The sequence below is a fragment of the Balearica regulorum genome, chromosome 13, assembly GCF_011004875.1.
Source record: "Balearica regulorum gibbericeps isolate bBalReg1 chromosome 13, bBalReg1.pri, whole genome shotgun sequence".
Lineage (NCBI taxonomy): Eukaryota > Metazoa > Chordata > Aves > Gruiformes > Gruidae > Balearica > Balearica regulorum.
Window position 1 is genome coordinate 5,687,273 of NC_046196.1, and position 26,982 is coordinate 5,714,254.

The 26,982-nt window shown below is 40.7% G+C and overlaps 3 protein-coding genes across 3 annotated transcripts in view; 2 read left to right on the forward strand and 1 right to left on the reverse strand.

The window, feature by feature from the left end:
* Positions 1-2,724, forward strand: part of PKD1L3 (polycystin 1 like 3, transient receptor potential channel interacting) — a 42,446-nt gene extending 39,722 nt beyond the window's left edge. The window contains exons 41-43 of the mRNA XM_075765835.1: positions 93-194; positions 1,306-1,437; positions 2,303-2,724. Of these exons, the coding sequence (XP_075621950.1) occupies positions 93-194; positions 1,306-1,437; positions 2,303-2,428 (360 nt within the window). The 3' untranslated portion in view covers positions 2,429-2,724. The remainder of the gene's footprint in view (positions 1-92; positions 195-1,305; positions 1,438-2,302) is intronic.
* Positions 2,725-2,949: 225 nt separating this feature from the next.
* GCSH (glycine cleavage system protein H) lies at positions 2,950-13,038 on the forward strand. The gene is made up of 5 exons (XM_075765464.1): positions 2,950-3,111; positions 6,733-6,812; positions 8,027-8,090; positions 9,590-9,721; positions 10,252-13,038. Exons 1-5 carry the CDS (start codon positions 2,991-2,993, stop codon positions 10,347-10,349), a joined length of 495 nt encoding a protein of 164 aa, XP_075621579.1. The 5' UTR covers positions 2,950-2,990; the 3' UTR covers positions 10,350-13,038.
* A 4,707-nt stretch (positions 13,039-17,745) lies between these two features.
* On the reverse strand, positions 17,746-26,379 carry PPP1R3E (protein phosphatase 1 regulatory subunit 3E). The gene is made up of 2 exons (XM_075765963.1): positions 24,402-26,379; positions 17,746-23,253 (listed from the first exon to the last, which is right to left on the reverse strand). The coding sequence occupies exon 1, from the start codon at positions 25,613-25,615 to the stop codon at positions 24,659-24,661; it is 957 nt and encodes a 318-aa protein (XP_075622078.1). The 5' UTR covers positions 25,616-26,379; the 3' UTR covers positions 17,746-23,253; positions 24,402-24,658.
* Positions 26,380-26,982: the final 603 nt, after the last annotated feature.

Here is a 26,982-nt window from a genome sequence, read left to right on the forward strand (position 1 = left end):
TAGGAAGGCTTTCTCTGAATACAGCAGTCATTAGCTGATTTTGCAGCAAGGACTCTGATTGTGACACAAGATATGCCTTCTTTCTTCTGCAGACAAACTTGATATTTGGCTGGAAACTCTACTCTTACAAAACTCTTTTTGATTCAGCAGAGACCATGGTCAGTCTTCAGCTGGGAATCTTCAACTATGAGGAGGTACCACCTCTAATTTTGAGAAATTTATCACTGTATAATTAGCATCTCAACTATCAAATATGCTTTGACCCAGAAAACAGAAAGACTTACAATTAGTGCTAGACATTAATCTAATTTTGCAAGCTCCACAGCTTCCTAAAGCAGCCACTTCTTCTCATCAAGACAAGAAAAAGACAGCAGGTGAAATATATCTCACATCCCATTTTGACCATCAGTAGAATCAAAATGAACCTTTCATTGAGAAAGGTGCTTACATTTTAACTAGATATGTTACTTACTGACCACAGAAAGTTTTGAGCAATTTTCTTAGAAAGCTGCAGAAAGAACAGTGACTGATGCCTTGCATTTGTTCTTAACACACATCCATCAGCTTCTCAAGAAAGACAAGACCTTCCACAAGGGAACTTTGCTACATTTATTCTTATTATTCTTGACTTTTTCATTAAATTATTTCAAATATTACAATATCCTTTGAACGACTCTTTGTGGATTAAGCTAGTTCTCAGACATCTCTGACCATGAAGCCATGCTCAGTGGATGTCTTTAGACCATGGATCCAATACTCCAACAGGGTATAGGTAGCTTTCAAGATCAGTAATTGGGCATAAAGTTTTTCACATCTACAACTCATATTGTTAATCATGAAAATATATTCCTACATTATAGCTTACATGCAAATGAAGTTTTGGGATTTCTGCACAACCCTTAGTTGATATGTGTCCATGACAGTCTGACTGGGTTTCTTTGTAAAGACACTACTAAATAAAAGCATACAGAGATTTCATCTATACTTTGAAAGCTGAGGCACGATGGAGCTTCAGCTGTTAGTTCTGTGGATAAACAGATCTCCAGGCTTGTCAACTTTCAAGTGAAACTTTCATACTGTTACATTCAAATGCAAACACTTAACAAACCCCAAATATTGCCCATATTCATATATCATATATAAAAAATATTCTATCTAAATTTATATATATAATATACATAGCATAATTTATTAGCCACGAAGATTTTCAGAGACAAACTCACTGTGTGTTAACTGCTTGTATGTATGCTCTTTTTTTTTTTCTTTTCAATCAAAATATGTCATCTTACCTTATTAATACTACAGGTCTTGGACTACAATCCAGTTTTAGGCTCCTTCCTAATTGGATCCTGCATAATTTTCATGACATTTGTGGTGCTGAATCTGTTCATTTCAGTGATTCTGGTTGCTTTTAGTGAGGAGCAGAAGCACTACCAGGTATGTTCATCGTGTTCATCTAAGCTCACTTGCCATTTTTAACATTTATTGTGCAGTGCTTACTCATGATTTAGGTATTCTACTGTTGGATGAAGCCCATGTAAATTCAGTCCAACTCTTAAGAAGTCAACATTTACTCATAAAGCACACTTCAGATTTTCCAGATTTACGCTGTTCATTCCTGTTCAGACGAGTCCTTGTTCAGATTTAGTACAAGATCTGATTTGTAGCCTTCTGTTCAGATACTAAATCCAGCAAGAAAGTCTTAGACTTGCGCCCCAGCTCCATTGAAATCAGTGCCAAAACTGCTACTGAAGTCCATGAGGACTTTACAGCTCCTGTTAAAAATGTCGTGGGTCAGTGCCTGGCTCATTCAAGCTATTGATAACATGAAGTCCAGCTTAGCATTCCAGTACTGTTCAAAGTTCGTCTATGTTTTAAATAAAGTCAAGAGAGATGAAAACATAGGATATGGTCAATAGAAAACAAGATATTTTTAGCTTTTCTCTTTGACTTAATCTAGAAACGGTGAGTGGCTCATTGTATATACCAGTAGCTGTATGGTAGCTGGCAGGCAAACTCTGGGCTTCTGTAGCAAGGTTTCCATGGGCTTTCACAGAGCCAAAATTACTTCTGTAATGTCCATGCTCCCCTGGGACTTGCGTCTTGATGAAAACATCGACATGATGTTTTGCTTTGGCTCTGCTTAGAGCTCTTACTCGTGCTCTGCTTAGAGTGAAATTTGGCTTGTTTCACCGCAAATAGAGATTTTCTCTTGTGACTCTGGCTTCAGCAGAGACTGTATCCACTTCTGGTCTGCACATCTAAGTAACTTACTTCTCGTAACTTCTCGTTGCTATTTTAGGCTTCAGAAGAAGAGGAAATTGTTGATCTAATGCTTATGAAACTTTTCAGTTTCCTTGGAATTAAATGCAAGAAGGAAGAGAAGCCAGTCACTAACGATCAACTGGAACAACCTGTCAACAATTAAATGCTAACCACAATGAAAATCACTTTGTGGGTGAAAGATTTAGATTTTAACTATCAGCTGTAGTGGCTAGACTTAGGTTATCGTGGCTTCTGACTAAAACGCTCTGTCATTCAACCAATAAACTGTCGCTGACTGATGCTATTATGGAGTAGTAGCAAAGAACAGTGCTAAATCTAAGATAACGTGTCCCGCGTGTACTTCCTGTAGAATTAGCATCTGTATTTAATAAAACAGAGTGTTTGTTGCACCGTTCGGCTACCACCACTCGCTTTCTGCCAAGCAATCGCCAGGGAAAGATAGCGACCCCGGAGCGCCTTCTTTCCCCTGGCCTCACCGGCCTGCCCCTGCTCCCGCCCCAGGCACGGCTGGGCACGAAGCAGCTTCGCTACCCGGCTGCCAGAAGGCTCTTGAGAAACCGCTACTCCATGTCACGAACCGCGCCGCTGCCCGAGGGAACCCGGGGCCAGCCGCCCCCCTTCCTCACTGCAACGGCCGCCCCTGACGACGCCCCCGCGAGGCGGGAGCTCCATGCGGCACCGCCCCCCGCCTGCCCCCAGCAAAGATGGCGTGGCGAGCGCTGCGGCGGGTCGGGCCGGTCCTGGTGCCGCGCTGCCCGCGCCTCTCGCCGCAGCCGCGGGTGCCTGCGGCCCGCAGGTTGGCCACCAGCTCGCTGGTGCTGTCCGGTGAGTGGCGGCCTTGGGGCGGCGGGAGGGGGGCGCGGTTCCGCCAGGAGTCGTCGCTCCCTGTCAGGGCTTCCGGGAGCGGAGGGTGGGCGGCTGCAGCCCGCGGAGGAGCGATGCTGGCCGCGCTGCTGGCTGCCCCCGCTTGTCCGCCAGCTTGCCGCCTGCAGCAGCCGGTGAGGGCTGAAGTGGCCTTGTGCACGGAGCAGCCACGAAGTTTAGATCTGTTTCTGGTGTGCAGGAGCACCTCGTAGTGAGGCGTGTGGTGCGTTTTAGCTGCCCCTGCGGCTAGGAAGAGCACGGCCGGGTGGAGCGGGATGCTGCAGCTTCCCCATGGCCGCGCTGGGCTCGGGCGGGTCCCCTCCGCCCGCTGGTGTCATGTGGAGTCGGGGAAAAGCCTCGCAAGATGGCTGAAGCCTTGCAAGGGCTTCTGGCTGCACGGGAAAGTTAATGCCTCCCGGCTTTTTGGCAGCAGGGGTTTCACCTGTCCCTTATCCTGGTGCTGACGCTCTCCCAGTTACTCGTCCTGTCAGGTGTTGGTTCACCTCCCTTAATTGGCAGAAAACTTTCAACGTCCTCTCATGCTGTAGATCTTCAGCTAAGTGTCCCTGTGCCCTCCTGGCCACAGCCAGAGGCTTCACTGAGTGGGCTGAGGGTGGAGAAAATGAACTTGACAAAAAAAGTGAATAGCTTTTCCTGGGATCATTGTGCCAAAACAGCTTGTTGGTAGCTGTGAGGAGGATCGGCAGCAGCACAAAAAAGGGGCAGAAGTGGGTGGATGGAGCAGGCCGGCCTGCCGTGGCCACAGCAGTCAGATTGGCGAGGGCAGCCAGGAACCTGAGCCAGAGCTTCAGGGCCTTAGGCCTGTTCGGGCCAAAGAAGTTTGACTCTGTCTCGCCAGCCCCTGTGCCAGCTACAGAAGTGGTAAGGCAGGAGGTGGACTTGCATATCGGTGCTCGGTGTGATTTTGCACTAATGTAGTTAGTTCTGAAAGTATCTGCTGCTGTCGAAGCTCTCCTTGAATGAAAGTTAGCCACAGAAGTCTGAACAACAGACTCTGTGGTACTTTAGCAAGCAGAAATGTTGAAAAGGTAGGAGAGGAGGAGAATATGCTATAAAAGTAGTGACTGCCACTGAGAAGAGGTCATAAATTTCCTTCCAGATAATCTTTTAACCTATCTAACTGCCTTCTGCTGCAAGCAAAAGGAATAACATTTATTACTCAATATTTGCAAATTAAGTGAGTCAAGATCTACGCTTTTTTCACTAATCTAATTGTTTAATGTAGCCATGCTTTAGATGTAACTTGAAGGAATAACATAAATTATGCTTTTGTTTTAGGCAGAGAGGAAAAATTTTCTATGCCTCTTTGTGGAGGTGTGAGTTTTCCTTCACTCTTCAGGTATATATTTATGAAATATTTAATAGAGGCAGGCTAAGCTAAATGAAGGTCTGAATTCAGAATGTGCTAGTTAAGCTGAAACCAAAGTCATGCTGAAATGAATGAAGCTATAGTAAATTTGGCTGCTCGTCTGAAAAAGAATGCTCAGAAGAGATTTGGTATGCCTTGACACTTCATATTTGTTTAATTTGATTTATTTGATGGGCTCAAAGTTCAAATTTTGAGATTACTTATTAACTTTTTAATTTGACCTTTATTTGCAGTGGTTTTTGTTACATGGTTAGAATTTTTCATTTTTTAGTTTGTTTGGGTTTTTTTGTCCTACAAGAAGCTTATGTGCTTTTCTGACTGAGATAATTTTACTGCTGTGTTCCAAACTGATCATAGAAGTCTTCTGGGTTTTTTTGTTGGTTTGGGTCTTTTGTTTGTTTGTTTAACCTTGCTTTATAAATGAATCTTATACAATGTTATTAGTCTATATGAAAAGATATTGGTTGGCTTCTTTATGATGTGTAATGTCACAAATGTTTAGCTTGGGTTTGAGATTCTGTGTCATTCTCTGTTCTTATGGTTCATTACTCATTTCCAATGAAATTCTTATGGGTTTAATGACCTAAAATGATTTAAGACATTTGATTTCTTCTGTTCGTTAGAAAGCATCCTGAGAGATTTTTGTTGGTATAAATAATGCTAGCTGAAATTCTCTGGGGTTTTTGAGTGATAATTCCTGGGAAAAAACTTAATATTTGCATTTTACTCAAAATTTTTCATCTACTGTACTTGCAAAAACATGTATTGCTCTACTGAGGTCTATGAAACTTAGGCCACCTTCAAAGACAAACCATTTTATCTTAGACTTGCTTCTCTTAACATGTGTTCAGACAGAAATAAGAGGATCACTACAATTGAAACAGCTTAAAATATGACTGACAGTGGAAAGATTTTAGCAGGTCTATGGTGAGAAGTTCAGTCTTCCTTCATGTACAAGTTGAGAAAATATACAAGGCTTTGCAGAAGTGTAATTTCTGTAGGGGATGTAAGGAGTCCAGCCTAGAGGAGGAGCTTGAGAAGAGAATTTTGGACTCGGAGGAAGGTCCAGCTGTACTACTTGGGCACTAATCATACAGGGAGCTGTTTAAGAAGTTATCTTCTCAAGCTTCTGGAACAGCCCTTGCCTGATTGAATAGATGCTACAAGTGAAAATTAAAAATAAAAAAAAAGAAAAGTATCTCTGGGAAACTTGAGAAGTGAGAAAATGGAAAAAGCAGGCTGAAAATGCTCAGAGTGACAAATGTTCCAGGTGAATGTTAGCAAGAAAAATGTTGCTTGTTTCAGTGTCGTCTTTTGAAGTTTTTTCATATGACTTTATAAAAATAATTGCTTCTAATAAAAGCTAGTACAAGCTTCCCTGAATCTTACAGATCTAAAGTATGTCAAATTGTAAGATTGCTGTGAAGAGACTTAACATGGTCTTAAATAGGCTTATTTTAAAACTATACAGAATAACTACGGCGGTGTTCTCACAGCAATAGTATTAACAGAGAGCAAATTCTCTTCAGTAAGAGTTAGCTGTATGAGTCACCTTATTAATTTGCCCTGTATTAATTTGCCTTAACTTTATATAGATCTGTGACAAGATTAACCAGGGAGAAACAGACTCTGTAGGAAATGTCAGAGGGAGGGAAGGAAATCAGCCACTTTGCTAGCTAGGTTGCAACTTTACTTCAACTGATGGCTCTATTTAAGTACTTAGAGATGCTGTAATGCTGATTCTATTGCTAACAGGTTATTAACACTGGCCTTCCCGAAATAATAAAGTGGTTGTTAGAAACAAACATTAAATATACTTGAAAAAGCACTAAGCTATCAGAGAAACGCGTAACTGTAAATTACACATATGTCCTTTACATTTATACTTTTGTTTGAAGTAGAACTACTCCTTTTGCTCCTGTATTTTATCAGTCTCTAGCTTCCCACAGGAGCTAGTGATACGCTCAGAACACCTAGTGAGCTTCTACCGCTTCACTAAGCATGTCATGAGCAGAACAAAATGCTTCTGTAAATTGTATGTGCTGTTCAAAATATTTTTCCAAGAAAAACAACCAAAACTAACCTTACCAAACCCCCCCACACACACACAGTTTAAGCCTGCAAATATGTTATTGTAGTTAAGTGAGCAATATGTCACTTATTTCTGAAATATCAAGCTTGTTTCCTTTTAGCCCGCAAATTCACAGACAAGCATGAGTGGATATCCGTTGAAAATGGCATTGGAACAGTAGGAATCAGCAATTTTGCACAGGTATTGATCCCTCCCCTCTTACCCAAGCCTGCAGTATTTATTTATGCATACCTGCTCTTGTCCTTGCTCTTTGGACAGTTACTGGTTTTTTTTATTGTTCTAATTGCATATGCTATACACTGAGTCCAATTTTTGGACTTGGATCTATCACATTATTTGTGAAGTTAACGCTACTTCAGCATTCTGATAAATTCTTAATCACTTTGGATTGGGCCTGTGGAGAGCTGAACTTGATGAGAGCAGAATTTAGAACTTCCTTTATTACTTCAGTTCTTATAGGCCTGAGGAGTTTGTGGCTATGTGAATAGGATATCATGCACTTCTCAGGCCACATTTCCCTTGGACATGAATATGGTGCATTCCCTCTGGCTAAAGAACAATTGTGAACAGAAGTACAATCACATATATTTCTTACTCTAGGATAGGAATTCCTTTTGATTTTTTGTTTTGTTCTTATGCAAGTACTTGATTTGGAATAGTCACAGGCAAATACAGGATAGAGATTCACAATATGTGAAACTTAAGAAAATCTACTTTGAGGAGCTATCAGTGAAATGGAATTAATGTTTACTGGGACAAACAGCATTTCCCATAATCTCGGTTTTCTGTGAAAAAATCTAATACTCTGTAAGGTCCCTAGTGTTTTGTGAGACAGGGTACATTTGTCAGCGAAGAGGCAGAAGCTTGTTCTGGTTGAGGGGATTCTTATGGTGATAAGGCTCCTTATTAAGTCAGTAAGTACGAACTCTGTGCTAACAGCTTTCCAATTGTCCCTGTCTCCGGGGAGGAAGCATTGCGCTTTCTTTCAAATTGCACTGGAAGTAAATCCTCTGTGCGCTTTGTAACAAAAAGATAATTGCCTCAAATCATTGGGAACTTTGTCCTTTAAAACAGTTGTTACTCTAGCTGATGCTAAGAAGATCAGCAGATGTTATTTCTCATTCTGCCTGAAGAAATCTGTATATAAACCTTGTAACTCAGCCTGAGGGTTGTTCACACTGTAAGAGGTAAACAATAATTTGGCAGTTGGGGTGTGATAACAAAACAGTTAAATGTTTAAAAAGAAAAGTGAAAAATATAAAGTCTTTAAAGAATGAGAATTAAATTTAGAGACAGAGATTAACCTGTATACAGATTTTAGAGTTACTGTATCAGATTTCTCCTATGTATAGTTTCTTTAATGTATGCTTTAATGCTTTTGTTTTTCTTTTAAGGAAGCATTAGGAGATGTTGTTTACTGTAGTCTTCCAGAAATTGGGACAAAATTGAATAAACATGGTAAGTTCCAGCTCTAATTTCTAATGAAGTTATTCTACTAATTCCGCTCCCCTTTTGCAAAGATGAATTTTATGAAGTAATCTTTATGTTCATTAATACCGTTATAAATCTTCTGGATGCAAAATAAATGCAGGTATTTCTGCAAGAGACAGCTTTAATTTCAAATTCTCACTGTCAACAGAAAATACCTGCTTATTGAACTGTGAAGACATTTATTTAAAAATCAAGTATTTTAAATATATTTTTGTAATAATTTTACCTATACTCTGTTTTCAAAATATTTATGCTTTGATTTGAACTTGCTAGTGTTTCAGCTGGCTTATTTGTAATTCTGCAGCTATGCATTTCATGAGTTGCACGATGTGAAACATCTAATTGGTATCAAGCTCTCATTTTTCTATGGATATACAGACTCAGTAATTTTGGGGTATCAACTGTAATTACAGGGTTTTGCTCATTAGCAACGTACATAACTGAACGAGTAAGAATATAACAATTTTTAATTTTCCATGTTAAAGAAGAGTGAGTGTTAACAGGTAGAAAGGAAAAACCTATTCCTGTATTTACATGAAGAGCTGTCTCGCTAGTATATGAAGAAAAGGTGGTCAGTAGCTTCAAACATTGCAGAACCAGTTAGATTTTCTGAGGTAAAGTAGCAGGCCTTTCTTTTGCCATCTTTCTTGTGGAACAGGTCTGTATCAACTGTTATGGCCAAATCTATTTCATCACATTGAATGGTGAATGTTAGACAAAAGGCCTTTCTGTTTAGGGTTTTAATTAACCAACTTGTAGTTTTGTTTTATCTGGAGGAATTTCATTTCCGGTTAGTTCCTCTCTTTTTCTACCCGTTCTGGCCTTAGTCTAATTCCAGGCTTTCCCAGAACATGTTGTTCTCTGATTCCTTGTGTTGATGCCTACCTGTTCTTCTGACAGCTCCGTGTTCCTCCAGCTCCCATCTTGTTTGCTTGCAGCTTAGAGTTATTCTGGACTGACATTGCTCCAGGCACCATTTCCATAACTACCTATGGAATAGAGAGAAGGGAGGAGGGGCTGGGTGAAACTGGGATTCCTGAAACGGTGGCTGTGTCTAGTTTGTAACCAAATTATGTATAAAAAGGATTAAATTGTAGATAGAAGGCATGTTTAGGTCTCTTGCAGCAAGAACTGGATGTTGTTCCTTCTAACCCTCTATCAGATCATATATGCTGTAGGGCTTTAACCAAAGGATTAGCCAAATGTAAGAAATTTCCATCCCTTCTGTAGTAGCCAGCTAGCTAGTGTTATGCAAGTTCCCCAGAATAATTCAGGAGCATAAACATCACATTTAATGCTGCTGATCATTTCATAAAGTTGGTGACTTCAATCTCTTTGACATTTTTCCTTGCTCAAGATCAAGACATTTCTCCAATGGCCAGGTCATCACCAGAATGTCTGACTACAAAAAATAAAGCACTTTGGATTTTCCTCTTAAAAGCATTCAATCATATTCTGTGTTTCAGATGAGTTTGGAGCTTTGGAAAGTGTGAAAGCTGCTAGCGAACTCTACTCCCCTCTCTCAGGAGAAGTGACAGAGATTAATGCTGCCCTTGCAGATAATCCAGGGCTTGTCAATAAATCTTGTTACCAAGACGGTAAGATGTCATTTTTATCTTTCAGTAACGAATACCACCTGGATCCTGGCAGTGCTGCTTACAATCACAAATGGCTCTGCAATTCCTAGTTCTCCCAATTTAACAGTGTGGAGGCTTAAATGGAATATATTGAATAGAGTTCAAGCCCAATAAAACTTAACGTGAAAGTATTATTGTAGTCTTGTCTTTGCTGACGGCTGCTTTACAATGTGTTCTTTTCAGACATAGACTGTTGTTGAATTTAAATCTATTACCCTTGATTGCATTTCTCTTTTTTGATACTGAGAGGTCAGGCTCTTTTTCCTCTTTCTAAACAGCAACTCAAAAGGCCACTTCTTATGGCAGGTTGTTTGTTCATTTTTTTTAAAGTATTGAAACATTGTTTTGCCTGCATAAGAAATCCTTTTGATTCTACCAGGGCTACAGGGCTTGGATTGCCTACTGGCAGTACTTTTCTAAGGAAGTAACACGAATGAACCTTTCTTGTAGGATATTAGCAACTGGTTTTCTTTTTAATTTCCTAACTACAGGTTGGCTTATCAAGATGACTGTGGAAAACCCTGCTGAACTTGATGAACTGATGAGTGAAGATGCCTATGAGAAATACATAAAATCCATTGAGGACTGAGCTGGAATAATGAAATAAATCCATATAAAATATTTCAGTGTAGTTTGTCATCAATCAGTGAAGTAGAGAATATCCAGTTTTGGCAACCTGAAAAATACCACTTGTGAACACATATGCAAGGCCATAAATAACTGCAGTGATAAAAATGTTTAACATCTGTATACCTGAAAGGGCTTTTTATTCTGTTGTCTGATTTATATAACTTCAGGATGTTCTACTGAATAATTTGGGAAACAAAATTTATTTGCTAAATAAATACTTCCCAAGATTCATTTGACAATCAAATTTAGTAACAACAGCCTTAATATGGTAATTCTGTAGTAGGCATGCGATTGGTCTCATAACCTGGACTACAGCTTTCCCTGAAATACTTTTCTGTTGCTCCCAAGATACTGAAAAGCAGTGCCTTCCTAACCTCCTAATATTTTTCTTAATTATAGTTGCAAAGGTGTGACCAAAAAAAGGAGAAGGCGTATCAACTACCTCTTTGCGTGATTTTTACTTCTTAACAGAATTGTTAATCCTTTGTTTTCCTTCTTCATTTTACTCTGTAATCAATTACATACCTTTGAGGCAGAAGGTATGGTCCTTGTCCCCTGATTTATATGCTTTCTTAGTATGCAAACTCATGCAATGATCATTCACCAAGGTTCTAGAGTGGATTGTTTAGGCTGTATTTTTTTGTCTAGTAAAGATTACCTATATCACAAGTAGTTAAGGAATTCTACATCTTGTGCCTAGCAATTGCAGTGATTTCCGAAGAGTAGATACTTGTGCAAATTGTATTATCAGTAATAGTTTGATATGTAATATTGCCATGTGTGTCTGTCTTTAAGTTCAAGTAGGCACACTGCTGTAATGACATCACAGGAATGAAACTTTCACTTTGCAATCAAGTAAACTAAATCAGCTGATTCCATTAGACTTAATATTTAATCAATCCACAAATGTGCACTTAAAGTTGCTGTGACATCTAAGGGTGAGTTGTACAGACCTGCACTTTAGGAAAACATAATAGTACAGCAGACTTTTGGTCTAAAACTTTTTTCCATGATTTTAAAGTAGTGATTAGAAGCTAAGCACAAAACAGGGAAGAAAACCAAGTTGATCTAAGAGGAAGCAGGGGAGTGTTTAATCTATATAAGATGACAAAGGCAAAATTCGTACTCCTTAGGAAGTCCCTTCTAACGGGCAGAAATACAGCGCAGGTTATACAGAAACCATTCTAATGTAGAAAAATGTAGGGCTTTCTTTTACCGTCTGAAGGGATATGAAAGTAATTGGTGTTTTTTTGAAGTCCTAGGAGCTAATTTTTCACAGATAAAAGCCCTGCCAAGAGAGACTCTACTGTGTAAGATAAAACTTTCTTGTCCAGAGGAGTTAAACTGTGAGGTGACTAAGAGGAAAGAGTGGGTTTGACTGTTCCACAGGAGTCTGAGCTTAGCAGGGGCTGATAAACAAAAGGCTCCAGTAAACCTAGTGTAAGTGCTTTAAAAACTGCCAGTACTTATCTATTATTCACAGTATCATGCAGTATTTATTGAGACAACATTCTGGGCCCAGAGTGCTGGGAGCTTGATCCTGGCCTCTCACAGACTCCCTGTGTCCGTTTGGATCTTTGACCTCCCTGTGCACTTTCCAGAGGGAAGGAGAAAGCTTGTTTTAAATTAGAGTGAGAGCAGGCAAATGGAGATAGGAATGCATGAAAAAGTTTCAATTTGATACTGTTTCTTCTACACCTTTTTCCAACTTTATCAGTGAGTAATGGACCCTTCGTTCATTGCCATCTAATATCTGACCCTTGTGGATCTCCCTTTAAAGGTTAGTCCAGAGCATTGTAATGCATTTTATATAATTTTTCCCTTTAAATATTTTTTTTTCCTTTTGATCAATGAAATAGTAATTTCTGTAATCCCCAAAGGAACCTGGGGAATAGTAAAAACTGGCAAATCTGATCTCTTCCTCAAGCTTTGCCCTTATCTGTGTATTAGCAGTGTGTATAAGGTTACACATGAGCGTGGACAAATGACAACTTTCTGGAGAAACCATCTGAGACAGAATTCAACCTTTCTTGCATGGTGTACCAGTGGAGAATGGATGTTCTTTTGCTTAAAGAGGAGGAGCAGGAACCTCTCTGTCCCTAGTTCTTTTAGGGGTTTTACATGACCTTAAAGCAACATTATTAAATTTCCTAATTCTTCTTAAAATGGGAACAGTAACACTTAGGTGCTTTTCTGGTGTGGTTTATGCTGAGGGCTCTGGTGTTCTGCAGTCATTTAGGCTAACGGATATCTATCAGAGCTAATACTTTTATATCTTTCTACAATCCACTCAACTACCTGAACTCTGCTGCCAAAAGAATGTGTTCTCCTTGTTTGATGAACGCTACCCAAGCAAATAGCTTGCAAATAATCCTGTAACCTCCCTACGTTCAGCAGTAGCAAGAAGCATGAGGCAGACCACAGTGCACCGATTCGAGCCAGCCTCTGCGAGAGCGCAAATGCAAAACTTGCCAACGTGTATCTGTGAATGCCTTTCATCAAAATAAAAAGAGGGATGTGTATTAGCTTTGGTCTGTGCTACAATTTTCAATGTTTTTGTATAAATCATAGGGGAAAACATCGAACTTGTTCACCAGTGTGTGCTCCTACAGAAAATGAATAAAGGGGATGATTATTTTTTTACAAAATAATCACTTTATCTATGACCTCTTAAGTCTTGATCCTGAGTTTAAGAACTTAACACTCATAATTACTAGACACTATAGACTCAGTAGAGAGATTGGTTTTATGGCAAATTATGATTTCGATACTTCTCCCCCAACCAGTAATTATGTCTCTGTATCTTCTGGGGGTTAATTATATCATCACCTTTCTTCTTGCCAACACTTCTCTTCTGCTCCACAAGTACCAGCCCCTTTATCTCTCAAATTATCTAACTGAATAATATAAGCTAAACTTGGAGCTGTTTTTTTTTTTCAATCCATGTTTAGTTTTGAAGATTTTTTTAATCAACATCCATCCTGAAAAGATTGCATACCTAAAATTTTGTCAGGTTTTCAACCAATGAAGTGCTGCCTCTCCCTGTGGATCTTGACTCATTATATATATAAATATAAATCATGTAAGTGTTACTTCTTACCAGAGAGGGAAAAAAAATCAGTGGTATAAAACTAAAAGAACAAAAATACATAAATAGTATCACTTAGTGGTGTTTTGATGAGCATAAAATAAGGGCAATGTCAACTTCACTGTCATTAAATTAGCAGTAAGACAATTACCTGAACAGCTCTGATTGATGACAAGGGTATAACCGCAACGGATCTTGGTTTCTAATGCTCCCCCTAACTGGTGTCCTGAGGGTACAGAGCGTCTCCCCTGGTTCCTCATACTGATAGATCAGGAATTTGCAATCTTCCTGTAGTAACAAACAGCTCCCATCATAGAGTTTTAATATGCCACACTGCCACAAAAAGGACATAACATCTATCTTGACATCAGCCTAGTCATGCGAATAAACAGACCTGTACCAATAAATCTATCATCGGGAATGATGCTCAGCTCCTCAGCTTAGCATGTGAGGTTTTTCTGTTGTGCCCTTGGGAGACATCACACAGGAAAAGACAAAGGAAATTGCACCACCTGCAACGCGTATGTTGGAGAAGAGAAATAACACCTAATAAGAGTGTATAATTAAGTAATAGTGCAAGTTCACCAGTGGGTGGAATGCGCCAGGTTGTCAAATAGTGACGTGCTCATTTAAATAATTGCAAGTTAAAAAAGGAATTATTGCATCATTTCACCACACGGTGGCAGTCAAAACGTTAAAGATAGGACCAGAGAGGTCAGGTAGGACACAGATCAGCCTGGTTTGCTAGTTCAGCTGCTTAGTCGCTAAAAGGTACTGCAGGCACATCTCAGCTTCAGTCATTTAATTTCCTAGGTCAACGTCACGTTCAGAAAAAAAAAAAATATTAAGCACATCTTGCTTCATTGAAAATGTTTAAAAACCACTCCTCACAGCACTATACGTAACTTATTAAGTTATAAGAATTAACTTAAACCTCATTTTATTGTACCCATTGTCTTATCAGTCTTCCTCAGTTGCCTCTTCCCCCTTCTTGCAGGACACCTAGAATTTGGCCTGGTGGGGAAGGGGTGCGCCTGGACAGCCTATCAAGTTCCAAACATGATGCCAGCTGTGAAGTCCATAGGAACCTTTCAATAACAGAGCAGAGATTGACTGGGAGCTTGGGGAAAAAGTTCTTCCACCAAAGTCACAGGCAAAACTGCTTTTACATTAATGGAGCTGCATCAGTCTTAGATAGATTGCAAAAGTCATCTATGTAACACAGTGCCATTTCTACACGTGTCCTAATGTGGTAAAATGTGGCCTGACTGATGGAAAATGGAACATCTTTTGGCAAGCCATTTCAGGGATGTAAGACAGTATTAAAAGACCCCTTGAACGATGTCCATCAGCATAAATTACCAGCAAGATCTGCTGCAGATGTACAGCCAAATTTTGAGAGCAGCTTAGGAGTGTCCTCAATGTAATTTTCTCCCCTTTCCCCACAACACTTGAGATACAGCCTTAGAGGAACAGTCCTTGGCAGAATTTAGTCTGCGGTATCTGGATTCATTAGGGTTTGTCTCACAATATTGATATCCCTCTCTTCCTCACAAAGCACAATTCAGTCACTTCAGACCAGATCTATTTTAATGCAGTACAAGTGTCCTACATCTTCTGCTATTAGGCTGTTTTATTTGTAATTTGTTTATAGTGTTTAATTATTTACGCTACTGAATGTATTTTGCTTAGAGATGTATTTTAATGGAGGTACAGCACTTGTACCTTTCTCTAAACATGAAAATCAATCCACAAGCTAGGAGGATGAGTCTGCAATTCCTGCGACTCAAGAGCACTTCTGCTTTTCAGCCATCACCCTCTCCTTTCTTCGCTGCATGGGTATGGATCAAGAGAAAATGGCAAAGAATTAAGTATTCTTGGCAAGTCCTGCCTGTTCTGACAACCCCTCACTTGTGCCACAACTAGCAAGGCAAAGCCAGTGACAAAACTGGTGTACTATCATCGTTGTATGGCTCTTTTTTTCTGCAATGTACCACCCTCATCTACAACTGAAACATTTTTGCAGCTTTCTAGTAGACTAAGGGGCACTTCTTACATCAGGTTGGCCTGGTAAACATATTAGACAACAAAGAAGAAAATTCAGCTGTTCAAAACCTTGACAGGAATTTTTTTGTGTATTATATTTCCCATATCTTCCCTAGGTTTAAAGAGGAACTGAAGGACAACACGGCCCTTTAATGCATGCCACTGCTTCTACGTACCTAAAGTGGTATTTCTAGTAGGTAATCTAATACAGTATTGCAAAGGGCCACTCATTAGAGGTAGCACAGACAACCCCTATTTCTCCTTTCTACCTGCCCCTGTAAACAGGGTGACTTACAAGGAAGAAGAGGCAGTCACCCTGAGGTCAGAAAAAGGCTGGGAACCATGGCTCTAGATCAAACAGCACGAGCTCTTGGGATGAGATTGCATGAGCACCCGAGCTGATCTCGCCGCTCCCGACCGCTGAAAGGGCAGGCTCTTGCTCTCTCCCCCTCCTCAGCCTCTCCCTTCTCTCTGTACCTGATCCTCCTCGCTCCTGCCACCTCTGCCGGTGAGAGGCTCCCCGTTGGAGACAGCCATGGCACTCCGTACGTCCCTTGAGCCAGTTCAACTCATCAGCTGCACTAAAAACTGTTGGTAGATTCCAAGAAGTGCCCAGAGACGGGCATTAAGAAATAGGGATTGTTATTATCATTATTAGCACTACTATTTGAATAGTTCATACATTTGAAGACTTGTTATTAATAACTCTATCATCTACTCTATGTAATTTTGATTAATAGTCAGATGAATTACTGTCATATTTTGTTCCATGTAAGAGTGAAAAAGAAGAAAAAATAATACAAGACTAAAGAATGATGTAAAACTATTTTTTTTTTTCATTTTAGAGCACCATGACTTCATCATAATCTTCACCCAGAACTGTAATCTCATTACTTCAAAATCACTCAAGCATAATGGCAGTTTTAAATTCAAAGTATATACCTTACCAAAAAGAAAAGGGAAATTACACTCTATTATTCTAATTATTACAGTCTAATATTTATATAATGGCACCTTAAGAAAACAGTTCTGGATTCTGTAACTTGTGAGCTAAGAGTTCATTTCTATTTGAACAAAAATATTAGATAAGACATTAAATCAGAAAACTTTCCCTCTGGAAAAAACCTGAAATCTGGGGCTACATTTTAATTACTTTGCCCTTCATAAGAAACACATGAAAATATAATTATTAATAATAATGAGACAGCTAAGCAGATGTTTCTGAAATAGTATAGAAACAGAAGTTGAACTAATTACATGAGAACAAACATGTAACTTTTTTTTTCCTTGTGGCTCTATGGCTTTTATCCGTATTATAAAGGTGGCTTAAAAAGTGTTGGTTAAAGAAAAGCTGAAAACTTTTCTTGGCATTGTAAGTTAAGATGCTGTCTACAGTGAAAGACTGTGAAAACTACTGCATTATAACAACTCAAGAAACAAATATTTTGAACTCAGCAATTAACAGAGGAAGAATAATTGGAAGAGTCCTCCTGATTACTGTAGTTAACAGTGAGATATAGCCTCAATTCTGCATCACCACCGGAGGAAAAAGCTCGTGCTGGTTAAAGAAAGTTTTACTGCTGTTACTGCTGAATATACTTGGGGCTTAGAAACCCTCCTCCTAGTCCTTCAGCATTGAAAAATTTAAACTGGGGTTTTTTTTTAAATAAAAATCACAGTTCTTTTCACATATCTCATGTCTTCCTTCTATGAAAGCCACTCCCTCCTCTCCTCAGACTGCTATTTGTGTACTTTCTAGCACCTAGCACAGGCTTTTAGCAGCTAAATGTGAAATTGCACTTGAGAATGTTTCAACTGTTACTAGTGACTGTAAGGATGTAAAGCTGGGAAGGAGTAAAGCCACAAACAGCTGAAGTATAGGCATCCCTTTCTGAACTACAGACTGCTACACTACATCTGAAACGGCGTTAACAATTCAAGACTGTAAAGACAGCTATTGTACATTTATGCCCACCGATAATCTCATCCTATCTTCCTGAAAGATGGTTACGCTTCAGAAGACCAGATTTCCAACAGAACTCAGTATACTGCAGCTTCCGTAGAGAACACTGGATGGAGACTGCCTGAAGACAAGTTGACTGGAAAATCTGGCCCAAATAGCAAATATTTGTCTTCAGATGTGCAGGTACATCACATTGTGTCTTCATACATGCACTCATGGTTTTTCATTTTAAAAAAGAGGTTTATATTTGCCACATGCTCACAATTTGTATCATTAATCTTTAATGACAACTAGAAGCTACAGGTTTATAAATATATATTTTTCATACTTGTGACAACCAGTGACTAAATGCGGTTTTGGTGGAAAATTGTCTGAAATACTGTAAGGCTAGGTAAATTACAAGGCATTATTAGAAAACATTGATTTTGAACTTTTGGTGATATTACGTTATTTTTACAAACATTAGAAACAAACATTACTTGGTGAAATATAAACATTGCAGAAGAAACTACAACCAAAACTAATTTACGAGTTAAGTACACAGTTAAAAAGCAACTTTTTTTCTTTTTTTAAACAAAGTCAAGGTAAATCAAAGAAACAGTAATAAAAACTTGCATGTTAAAGAACACTGTCTTCAACAGACAGCATCTCCATTACCAAGAGAAAACATCTGTTTAACACCAAGGGACAGGTTAGGTTTGTTTAAACCATTCCAGGAACAGGAATTTTCTGTCACAGCAGTCAATTTTCCTGCACTGCAACTAGGATTTCAGTCCAGATGCAGGCAGGTTCCGCACCCAGGTAAAGCTCATTTTGTATCAACCTTAAAATGCACAAACTTCATGTCAGGATGCACCCTCACGAAGCCTGCTACAGGATGTACACAAACATTTGTTATACCACAGTTTAGAAACTGGACTTAAGGAGTAATCCCAACCAATTTTGGTTTTACTACTTTTGATCAGCTTTACAAACATATATATTAGCTCTTTGAGTTTAAAAGTATAATACAATTTGGCTTATTCTTAAAATACAGAGATAAAAAATAAATTAAACCTCACAACAGTGACACAACTTTTTTGTCCTGGAAAGTGATAAAGAATATAGTGTAACGCATGAGACCTCATTACACAATTTTATGAAATATTGTCTTGTTATTCAAAGGAGTATGATTAAGTGAAGTAGATTGGACAAAAAACAGCCTAAAGATATAACACTATTTAAGACATACAGTTTCCTTAATGACACTTTTAACAGAATATTCTATACACAACACACCAGTACAACCATACCAATCAAGTTAATCCCTAAAAAAACCAGGTGCACCATAATATTGCATAGAAAGAAATCCCTGGTATTAATACACTTGCACTGGACACTAGGACTTTTTCCCTGCCTTACTAAATCAAAGCACATACGTTTTTAAAAAGCACAGCTCACAATTGACATTTTTCTTAGCTATCTTCTTTGGAATCGCTAGTGGATGTGTTATTTCAAGCACATTTTTATTCTGCATGCTATTGTTTAATATTAAACAACTTTAACTGGAAGGAAAACAGTTTTTCTGCCTCTTCCCCAAAATGTAATGTAAAATAATCTTTCTATGCTGCATAAAAATAAAATCAGACCTCTCTTAACAACAACAGAAAGCTCAAACAAAAGCCAGGATAGCTGAATGAAGAGGATATTCATACAAGATGGTAAAATCCAGAGTCAAAAATCCTCTCTGTAAAATAATTTAAAAGTTGGATAAAGAAAGAGTCCAACCAATGGTCAATGGTTTTATAGCTCAGTATTCACTTTGATCACGAAAGACCTACATTCAAGTCCATACATTGATTTAAGTACTCTTACCACTTAACTGTTCTAGGGCAGTTCTCTCGTATAAGCTGAACCTGAGAAAACCTTCCTATTGAAACAGGTATGTTTCCCTGAACATGTTTCAGTTTGAAAAATGTCACCGTCTTCCACTTAAAAAAAATACTGATCAGCTCTACATAAGGCTACCTTTTTTTTTTTAAAATTTTAAAGCAAAAATGACTATATTTACTTCCTACCTTAAACTATTTATGTTTGAAAAACCTTAATTTCAGTGCTGAAAAATATTTTCGTTTCAGTAAGTAATCCTTTCATATATTCAGAACATGTACACATGAAGCGCATACAGGAAACAGAATTACTGATTATTTGCTAAAATGCCATGCAATATAATTGAAAGGTAAAAGTACTTTTCTTCAGATATTCCTTACAGAGCGCACTTTAATCTCATGATACAAACTGTGCAGACAGATTAAATCCATCCAAAAGTTTTAACAATATGCATTATGCAGCATTAGATTAATAACAGTAAAAACTGAAAAGACCATGTTTCCACAAATAGATTTCATAAAAAACTAGAACTTCTGGTTTCAGATAGAATATATATTTAGAGTATCTGTGTAAGAAGTGAATATATACAATAAATATATTTTGTTATATTAACTATAGTCACAGTTGGTTTTTTTACTTAACTACATAATTGCAGAGGTGTACCAGGAAGACATATTTCTGACTGCTATTTCTTTCACTGTAATATGGGAAAATATTATCAAATTCTTCCGGCTGCTACAGATACAGAATTTCTGGCACAGCTGAAAATGTATCAGGAATTAGAATTGATGATTATATTTTTAGTATATATTTCATTTTCATAACAAAGACATTATTGGACTTTTGGTGAGAGAGCTAAGGAACACGTGAGATTTCTTCCTAGGAAATGTTGAAAGGCACATAAAAATTTCAATATATATTTAATACTATGTTAAAAAGCAGATTCTGAATATTTCTGTAGGTTACTTTACATTAAAACATAGAATTAGCAGATGTTTGCCTGTTGGCGCTATGGAAAAACGTTTCATGTGTCTGTAAAGAGATCATGCTTATGCATGAACAGACATTTGTTCATTCAAGTGATACATTTTCCCTTCACATAGGCTGAAACAACAATGGGTGTGCAGTTACTCTCATTTACTGAGACACCGAGGCACACACATTCACATCAAAAAGGTACTTGCAAATGGTAAAAGGAGAAAAAATTAATTTACCTGAAATTATGTACATTTATTGAAAATTAGTATGACAGTTTCAGTTACTGATTTTATGATAATAAATAGTAGTATGTTTAGCTAGCTGAAATTCCGTTTATAGTCACTTAATAGTTCTGATTCCTTTTAGGATTTCTAATAATTAGGGTAGATTTCAAAAATATTGCCATGAAAGGCATAGAATCACAAGCAAAAAATCTACCAGTTTAAGCGTGAAGCAGCAAACATCAATGTAGATCAGACACACAGTACAATTTGACTCGCTGTATAAAGTATCATTATATTGCACACAAAATAACATGGCACATTTCATAAAGCTACAACTTTGCGCAATAAATGACAGACACATTTTTACATCTACAGAGACATAAGCAATGACTAATTCACTGAAAAGTGAAGTACACGACTGAAGAATTATTGCCTTGCCTAAACCATTCTAGTATCACTTGGAAAGGAAGGTGGCATGGGTTCCATTCATGTAAATAAAAATACAAAGAGATGACATTTTTCAAGAAAAAGGTTGGCTTGAAATTTTTCAAATATTTTACTTTGCCTGTAAAAGTTCATTTTGTGGAACCATATTCTTTAGAAATGTGACTCCTGCTCTTTAGAAATTTGCTCCTGCTCCTGTTAAAATGATTGACGTCCCGCCAACTTGAAAATTATCCTGTTCAACACAGGTTTTTCTCCTCAAAGTAATAATTTACAGAATTATTATATAATTATGATTTAGGATATTTTTTTCATCTCCATTTATCACAATGTTTCTAGCAAGCCACATACAGATAGCGTCAGACTGAAATCTAAAGGATTGGAAACCGTACATGAACACTACCAGTGGAAATCATATTCATGGTCATTGCAACTGAATGTGTTTTTGGAAATCTGAGTAAGTCTTGCTTGGAAATAAATTAATGTGATAGAAGTGAAAATGTGTAATCAAAGTAGTGCAGCTTTGGCATATACTATTGATAATTTTCTATTAAAACATCTCAAACTTCTTCCACAGCATTATCTAGTCAAAGCTGACTGGGTACAACCTTACCTCTCCAGGTTTTAAAAAGTAGGTGTTCATAAACCCTTCTACAAGACCATGCCTTTTACTGGACTTGCACATTTATCATCGATAATCTATGATCACGTTCAAGCCCATAAAGTTACTCACATAATTTAGTGCTGAGGATAGGCTTAACTGCTTGAAAGCTCAGGAGTCTCTGTTTTGCAAAACATTCTTCTGCCATGCTACATCCTCCAAAGAGTTAATATGCAGATTTGTGTTTGACAAGGGGAGCCATAAATAAAAGAGCAATAATATCTGAAGAGTATTATGAAGCCGTAGCCCAATCCTGCCTACAAAATTTGCACTGAGAGCAACAGTTAACTTCATCTAAGATATGATAAAAAAAGGGTAATACAATAACTTGCTAGTGTACTTGACGCATGTATATCTGTTTAGGTATACCAGATTTAAAGAGTGTAAGACACAGTTGCTATAAGGAGATTTTTAAATTATTAGAGACCTGAAGATGCTGCATAAATCAAACCACAATGAAAATTCATTCACTGGAAAGTAACTCTGAAATTCTAGAATTACAGTTATTCACTGTTAAATGGTTTTAGCACCGTTTATGTTTCTAAAGCCATTAAAACAGTAAACAGAAAATCTTGTTAAATCTTTATCAGCAAAGTTGCAGCATCAGTTAACCTAAAATGCATAGAAAGTATTTTTCTCAAAGTGTTTTCATTGATCTACATAATAGTTGTTGGTTCACTATATGGGTTCAAAAGGCCAAGCAAAAAATATTCTGGAAAGCTACAACACACACACAAAAAAAAGATGTTTGGCTATATTTCCACCAGGTTTTAAAGTGCTTTCAAATGGAGACAAGTCCTTTTCCTTCTCTCCAGTATTAAGGCTCTTATTAAAAAAAAAAAAGTTTAACTAAAAGACACTTGGGCTTTCTTTATCAAATACACCATTTAATGTTTTAACCATGAACATTTTAAGATGCTAGTTCTGCAATTCTAGCTTTATAAATGTGTACTAGCAATGTATAGGACTACTTTATTACAAGATCGGGACCTTAATATTCTAAAATGTGAAATACTCAGCCGATGCTGACAGTACATTTCTTTTATATTCTGTTTCTATAAAAAACACAGGGATTAGAAAACTGACTGGGAAATTAAAATGAAGTTACCAATACTACAGAAATGCTACTCTTGCTATTATTTCTATTAAATCAGAAACAATGGTCTAGAGAAATTAAATTAAATACTCTTTTCCCATCAAGTTTCCAGACCTTTTTTCCCCCAGAATTTGTAAGTCTGACTGAACCAGACCCTCAGGAGACAAAAGTGCTCCCAATTCCCACCAAAGTCAAAAGGTTCTACAAGAACTCAACATTACTCAAGCTGTTTGGGACACTTAACCCTTTCGAGGAACACAAAAGTGTAGTTTAAAAAAATCCCATTTTGTTCCTAAACAATCTATAGAAGATCCAAAACATTAAAGCTCCGATCTTACAGCCCTCCATCATCGGAAGATCACACTGACATCAGTTTTACCATGCTCAGAAGTCATATTTGTAGAGGTCCCTCTCCTGCACATGCATACACGCCTAAATCCTGGAAAATTAGCACCCAGATTTGGCACCAGCGCAACCTGTATTCAGCTGAACTCCTGAAAAAGCACGTTTAAAAAGGAAAATATTATGTTTACTGCTAATATAATTTAAAACATACCTCTGAAGGCAGAAATCAGTATGCTCTGTAATTTTATTGATATATTTTATATGGTAAGATATGACTTTCTTCAATTTGTCTGACTAAATTTAGTCAGTCTTGTGAAATCAGCCACTTAGTGAAATTATCAGGAAAAATTTGGAGCATTTTGGTTTTCAGAAAGCAGGTTCCTGCACTGATATCTTTAGCATAAGAAATTCAATTAAACTGTTAATAGAAACAAAACTGAAAGTGTTGCTTGGGATACAGACTAAAATTACGGATTCAACTCTTGCCATCTCTAGTTCCTTTGGTGCAATTCCACAACTTCCCTGCTGACTTGAACACAAGAGGCTTTATGGGGCCAGTCCTACTGAAACAAACATCAGATCCTGACAACCCTTTACAACAATGTACCACATGAATTTTAAAAGAAAACGCTTGCTTTTTAAAACCTCTAAGTGGGTTGCATTTCAATTAGTATGTGACTTTTTCTTTTCTAAATAGGTTTAAACACATGAAACAGGGTTCAAAATAAAAAAAAATATATTTGCTTTAAAGCGATCAATCATTTTTACAGCATGATGAAACACAGCTACACCTAGGGGCATCCATACTCTTGTCTTTTTGGGTTCAAAATTGTAATCTGTCACTTAACCCTGCAGGGCAATTAACATGAGTGGGTCAGCGAGGCTCTGAACACGGACCCAGCACCTCGACGGGCTTTGCTTAAGCAGGATCAGGCAAAGAGGATGGCTGGCCAGACGCCCTATGACATCGCCCTCCGTGTTTCCAGAGCCTGACCCCGTGGAGGTGACAGCAGTCCATCCTGACCTCCGGCACCATTTGTTTGCACCTGTGGATCCTGGTCCTGACTAGTAAATTCCCCTGTGGGCCCTCTCTCCAGAGCCTGGCTAGGCAGCTGCTTTGGTGATAGCCACAGTGCACTGGGAGACGGAGGCGTTGGCCGCACACCGTGCACTCGGCCTCCCTGCCGACACCCCTCTGACAGCCCGGAAGGTTCCCCCCCGACGTCGCTAGTGAAATAGAAAATATAAATTACCCATCTGTAAACAGAATTCAGGAAAATATCTTCCAGCGACTTACAGAGAAGCGGCTGGAAACGAGGCCTGCGCGGGGCCGCAGATCCCAGGAGGGCAGGGCGGCCAGCGAGGCCGAAGGGGTGCCGAGCCCTCCCGTGAGGGGCCGCCGCCGGGCTCCGCGACAGCCCTCGGCCCTCAGCGGGGGCAGGACCGGCCCGCCGGCCCCACAGGGCTCCGCGCTTCCTCCGCTGGTGGCGGCTCACTCAGCGCTGGGGCAGCGGCTCCCTCAGGAGGCGGCCGCCCCCCGCCGCGCCGCCCGCCTCAGATGAAGTGGATCCAGGCGGTGCTGTCGGGGTCCTGCGGCGGACCGGCGGCGGACGAGAAGCGCTGCCGGCCCCGCAGCCGGTAGTTCGCGCCCTCGTTGTTGTCCCAGTACTCGGCGCCGGCGACGCGGTAGCGGACGGCGAACTCCAGACTGGCTTCGGCGGCGGCGGCGCCCAGGGGCAGGAGGAAGGCGAAGCGGTCGGTGAGGCCGTCCGCCGGCCCGGCCGGCTGGTAGGCGGCGGCCACCTCGGCGCAGCTGGCCCAGCGGTTGAGCGTGTAGCGCACCGACACGGCCTTCTCGTAGGCCAGGTTGAGGACGCGCACGGCGCCGCGCAGCCCCGCCGGCTCGGCCCGCACCCACTCCAGCTTCACCTTGTGCTGCCGCACCCGCTCCGCGAAGCCGGGGCTGGCGCCGGGCTGCGGCGGGAAGAGCGGCTCCAGCAGCGGCGGCGGCGGACCGAACAGCACCGGCTCCAGGTCGCCCAGAGCCGGCGGCTTCCTGGTCTTGAAGAGGTCGGCGGTGCGCGGCGGCGGCGGGGCGGGCAGCGGCACCTGCGGCAGGTCGGCCTCGCAGAAGTGGTGCACGGAGGTGAGCTCCAGGCCGAGCGAGTCGGCGAACCGCACCGTCTTGCGGCGAGACGGGCTCTGCTGCAGCGCCGGGCGCAGGCTGCGGTCGCCGGGCGTGGGCAGCGACTTGGCGCGGCGGCGCTGCGTGGGGCTGGGGGGCACGGCGGGCAGCGAGGGCTCCCGCCCGCGGGGCGGCGGCGGCGGCTTCTCGCCCGCCGCTTCCCGCACCACGGGCGGGGGCGCGGCGTCACTGTCCGGGCTGCAGCCCCCCTTGCACTGCTCGGCCAGGCTGCCATAGAGGCAAGCGCTGCAGCTGAAGTTGCGCGGCAGGTAGAGCCGGGGCGGCGGCGTGGGCACCGAGGTGTGGAGCGAGCCCGCTTTATCCATGGGTGGGCCGGTGGGAGCGGCGGCTGTGCCAGTGCCTAGCGCACGGCCCGGGGCCCGCCGCCCAGCTGCTTCCCGGCCGGCCGGGGCTCCTCCTCTCGGGCCGCGGCGTGCGGATGGCGAGGCGGTCTAGCACCCGCTCGGCGAACTCTGCCTTTCGCCCAGCCCCAGGGGCAGCGGGATCACCTCGGCGTTGTCCCCGTCGCGGCCGGCCCCGGGGGATGCCGGCCGGTGCATGCGTCCGCGGGTGGCGGCGAGGGGACCGCGGCGCTCCGGCTGCTGCTGACGTGCCGCGGTCAGGCAGCGAAATACGCCCCGAGTCATCCTTCCACCCCCATGGCTCCGCGCTCCCCACCCGCCTCTCTGCCCGCCTCGGTGTCGTCCTCGCCACCTTCCCTAATTACACCCCCCTCTCCGGCGGCTCCCCCTCCCGCTTTCCCCAATGCCGCGGCTATGCCGTCCCTCTCCTCCTCCTCGCTGTGTTCTGGGTCTTTCCTTGAGGATCTCATCCAAAAAGAGGAGGCGGGAGGGATTCCCCGTTGGAAGCATTAAAATTCATAGCGGCGCTCTCCCTCGTCCGATCCGTTACAGAAATAGCTGCGAAAAGGAAGAAGCAAAGCCGGGCTCTGGAAGATTACACGGGCCGATAAGAAACAACTGGCTTGCAAGTTGGATCTCGCAGTGTACATTTAAAGGAAGAAATCCAGCTAATCTGCTGTAATGCGTTTATGGTACATCTGCTGAATAAAATACACCTGCCGCAGCCCTGCTACGCATTTCCATCTGTAGTAAAAGCAGCTCCAGTCTAAACACGGAGGGCTGATTATGAAACATAAACTACGTTTGTTCTTTTCAGAGGCGTATTTAGTAATTGCCAAGCAATATTCAAATGAATTACAGTTTAATGAAAAGCAGACTCTGGTGCAGGCAGTTCAAGGAGCTAAAGCACTATTTTAGCAAGCTGCTTCATTCCAGACTTTCCGTAATCTGGTACTCATTTTTAATTAGTAAATTGCATTAAAAACAATGATCCTGCCATCCTGCCAGAGACTGAGCCTGAACTGTGTTGACATGTGATTCTGATTTAGCTTCTGAGCAGGAGCTTTTACACCTTCATCGTTTTATCTGCAGCACTTGGTGTTCCTTGGAAAGTCTAGGCCGTGGGAAATGCAGTTGATGAGATTAAGAACAGGACGAGTAAACCCGATAAGGACCAAGAGTTAAAAAAAACCCACCAGAACATGGGGAAAACCTCCCCTCTGTCTCATATTAGAATTATCAGCTTTAATTCCTTTATTAATAAGTATGAAAATAATTCCTAGGTTATTGCTGCTGGGTTCTAAATCTTTTTAATGACACGATTCATAAGT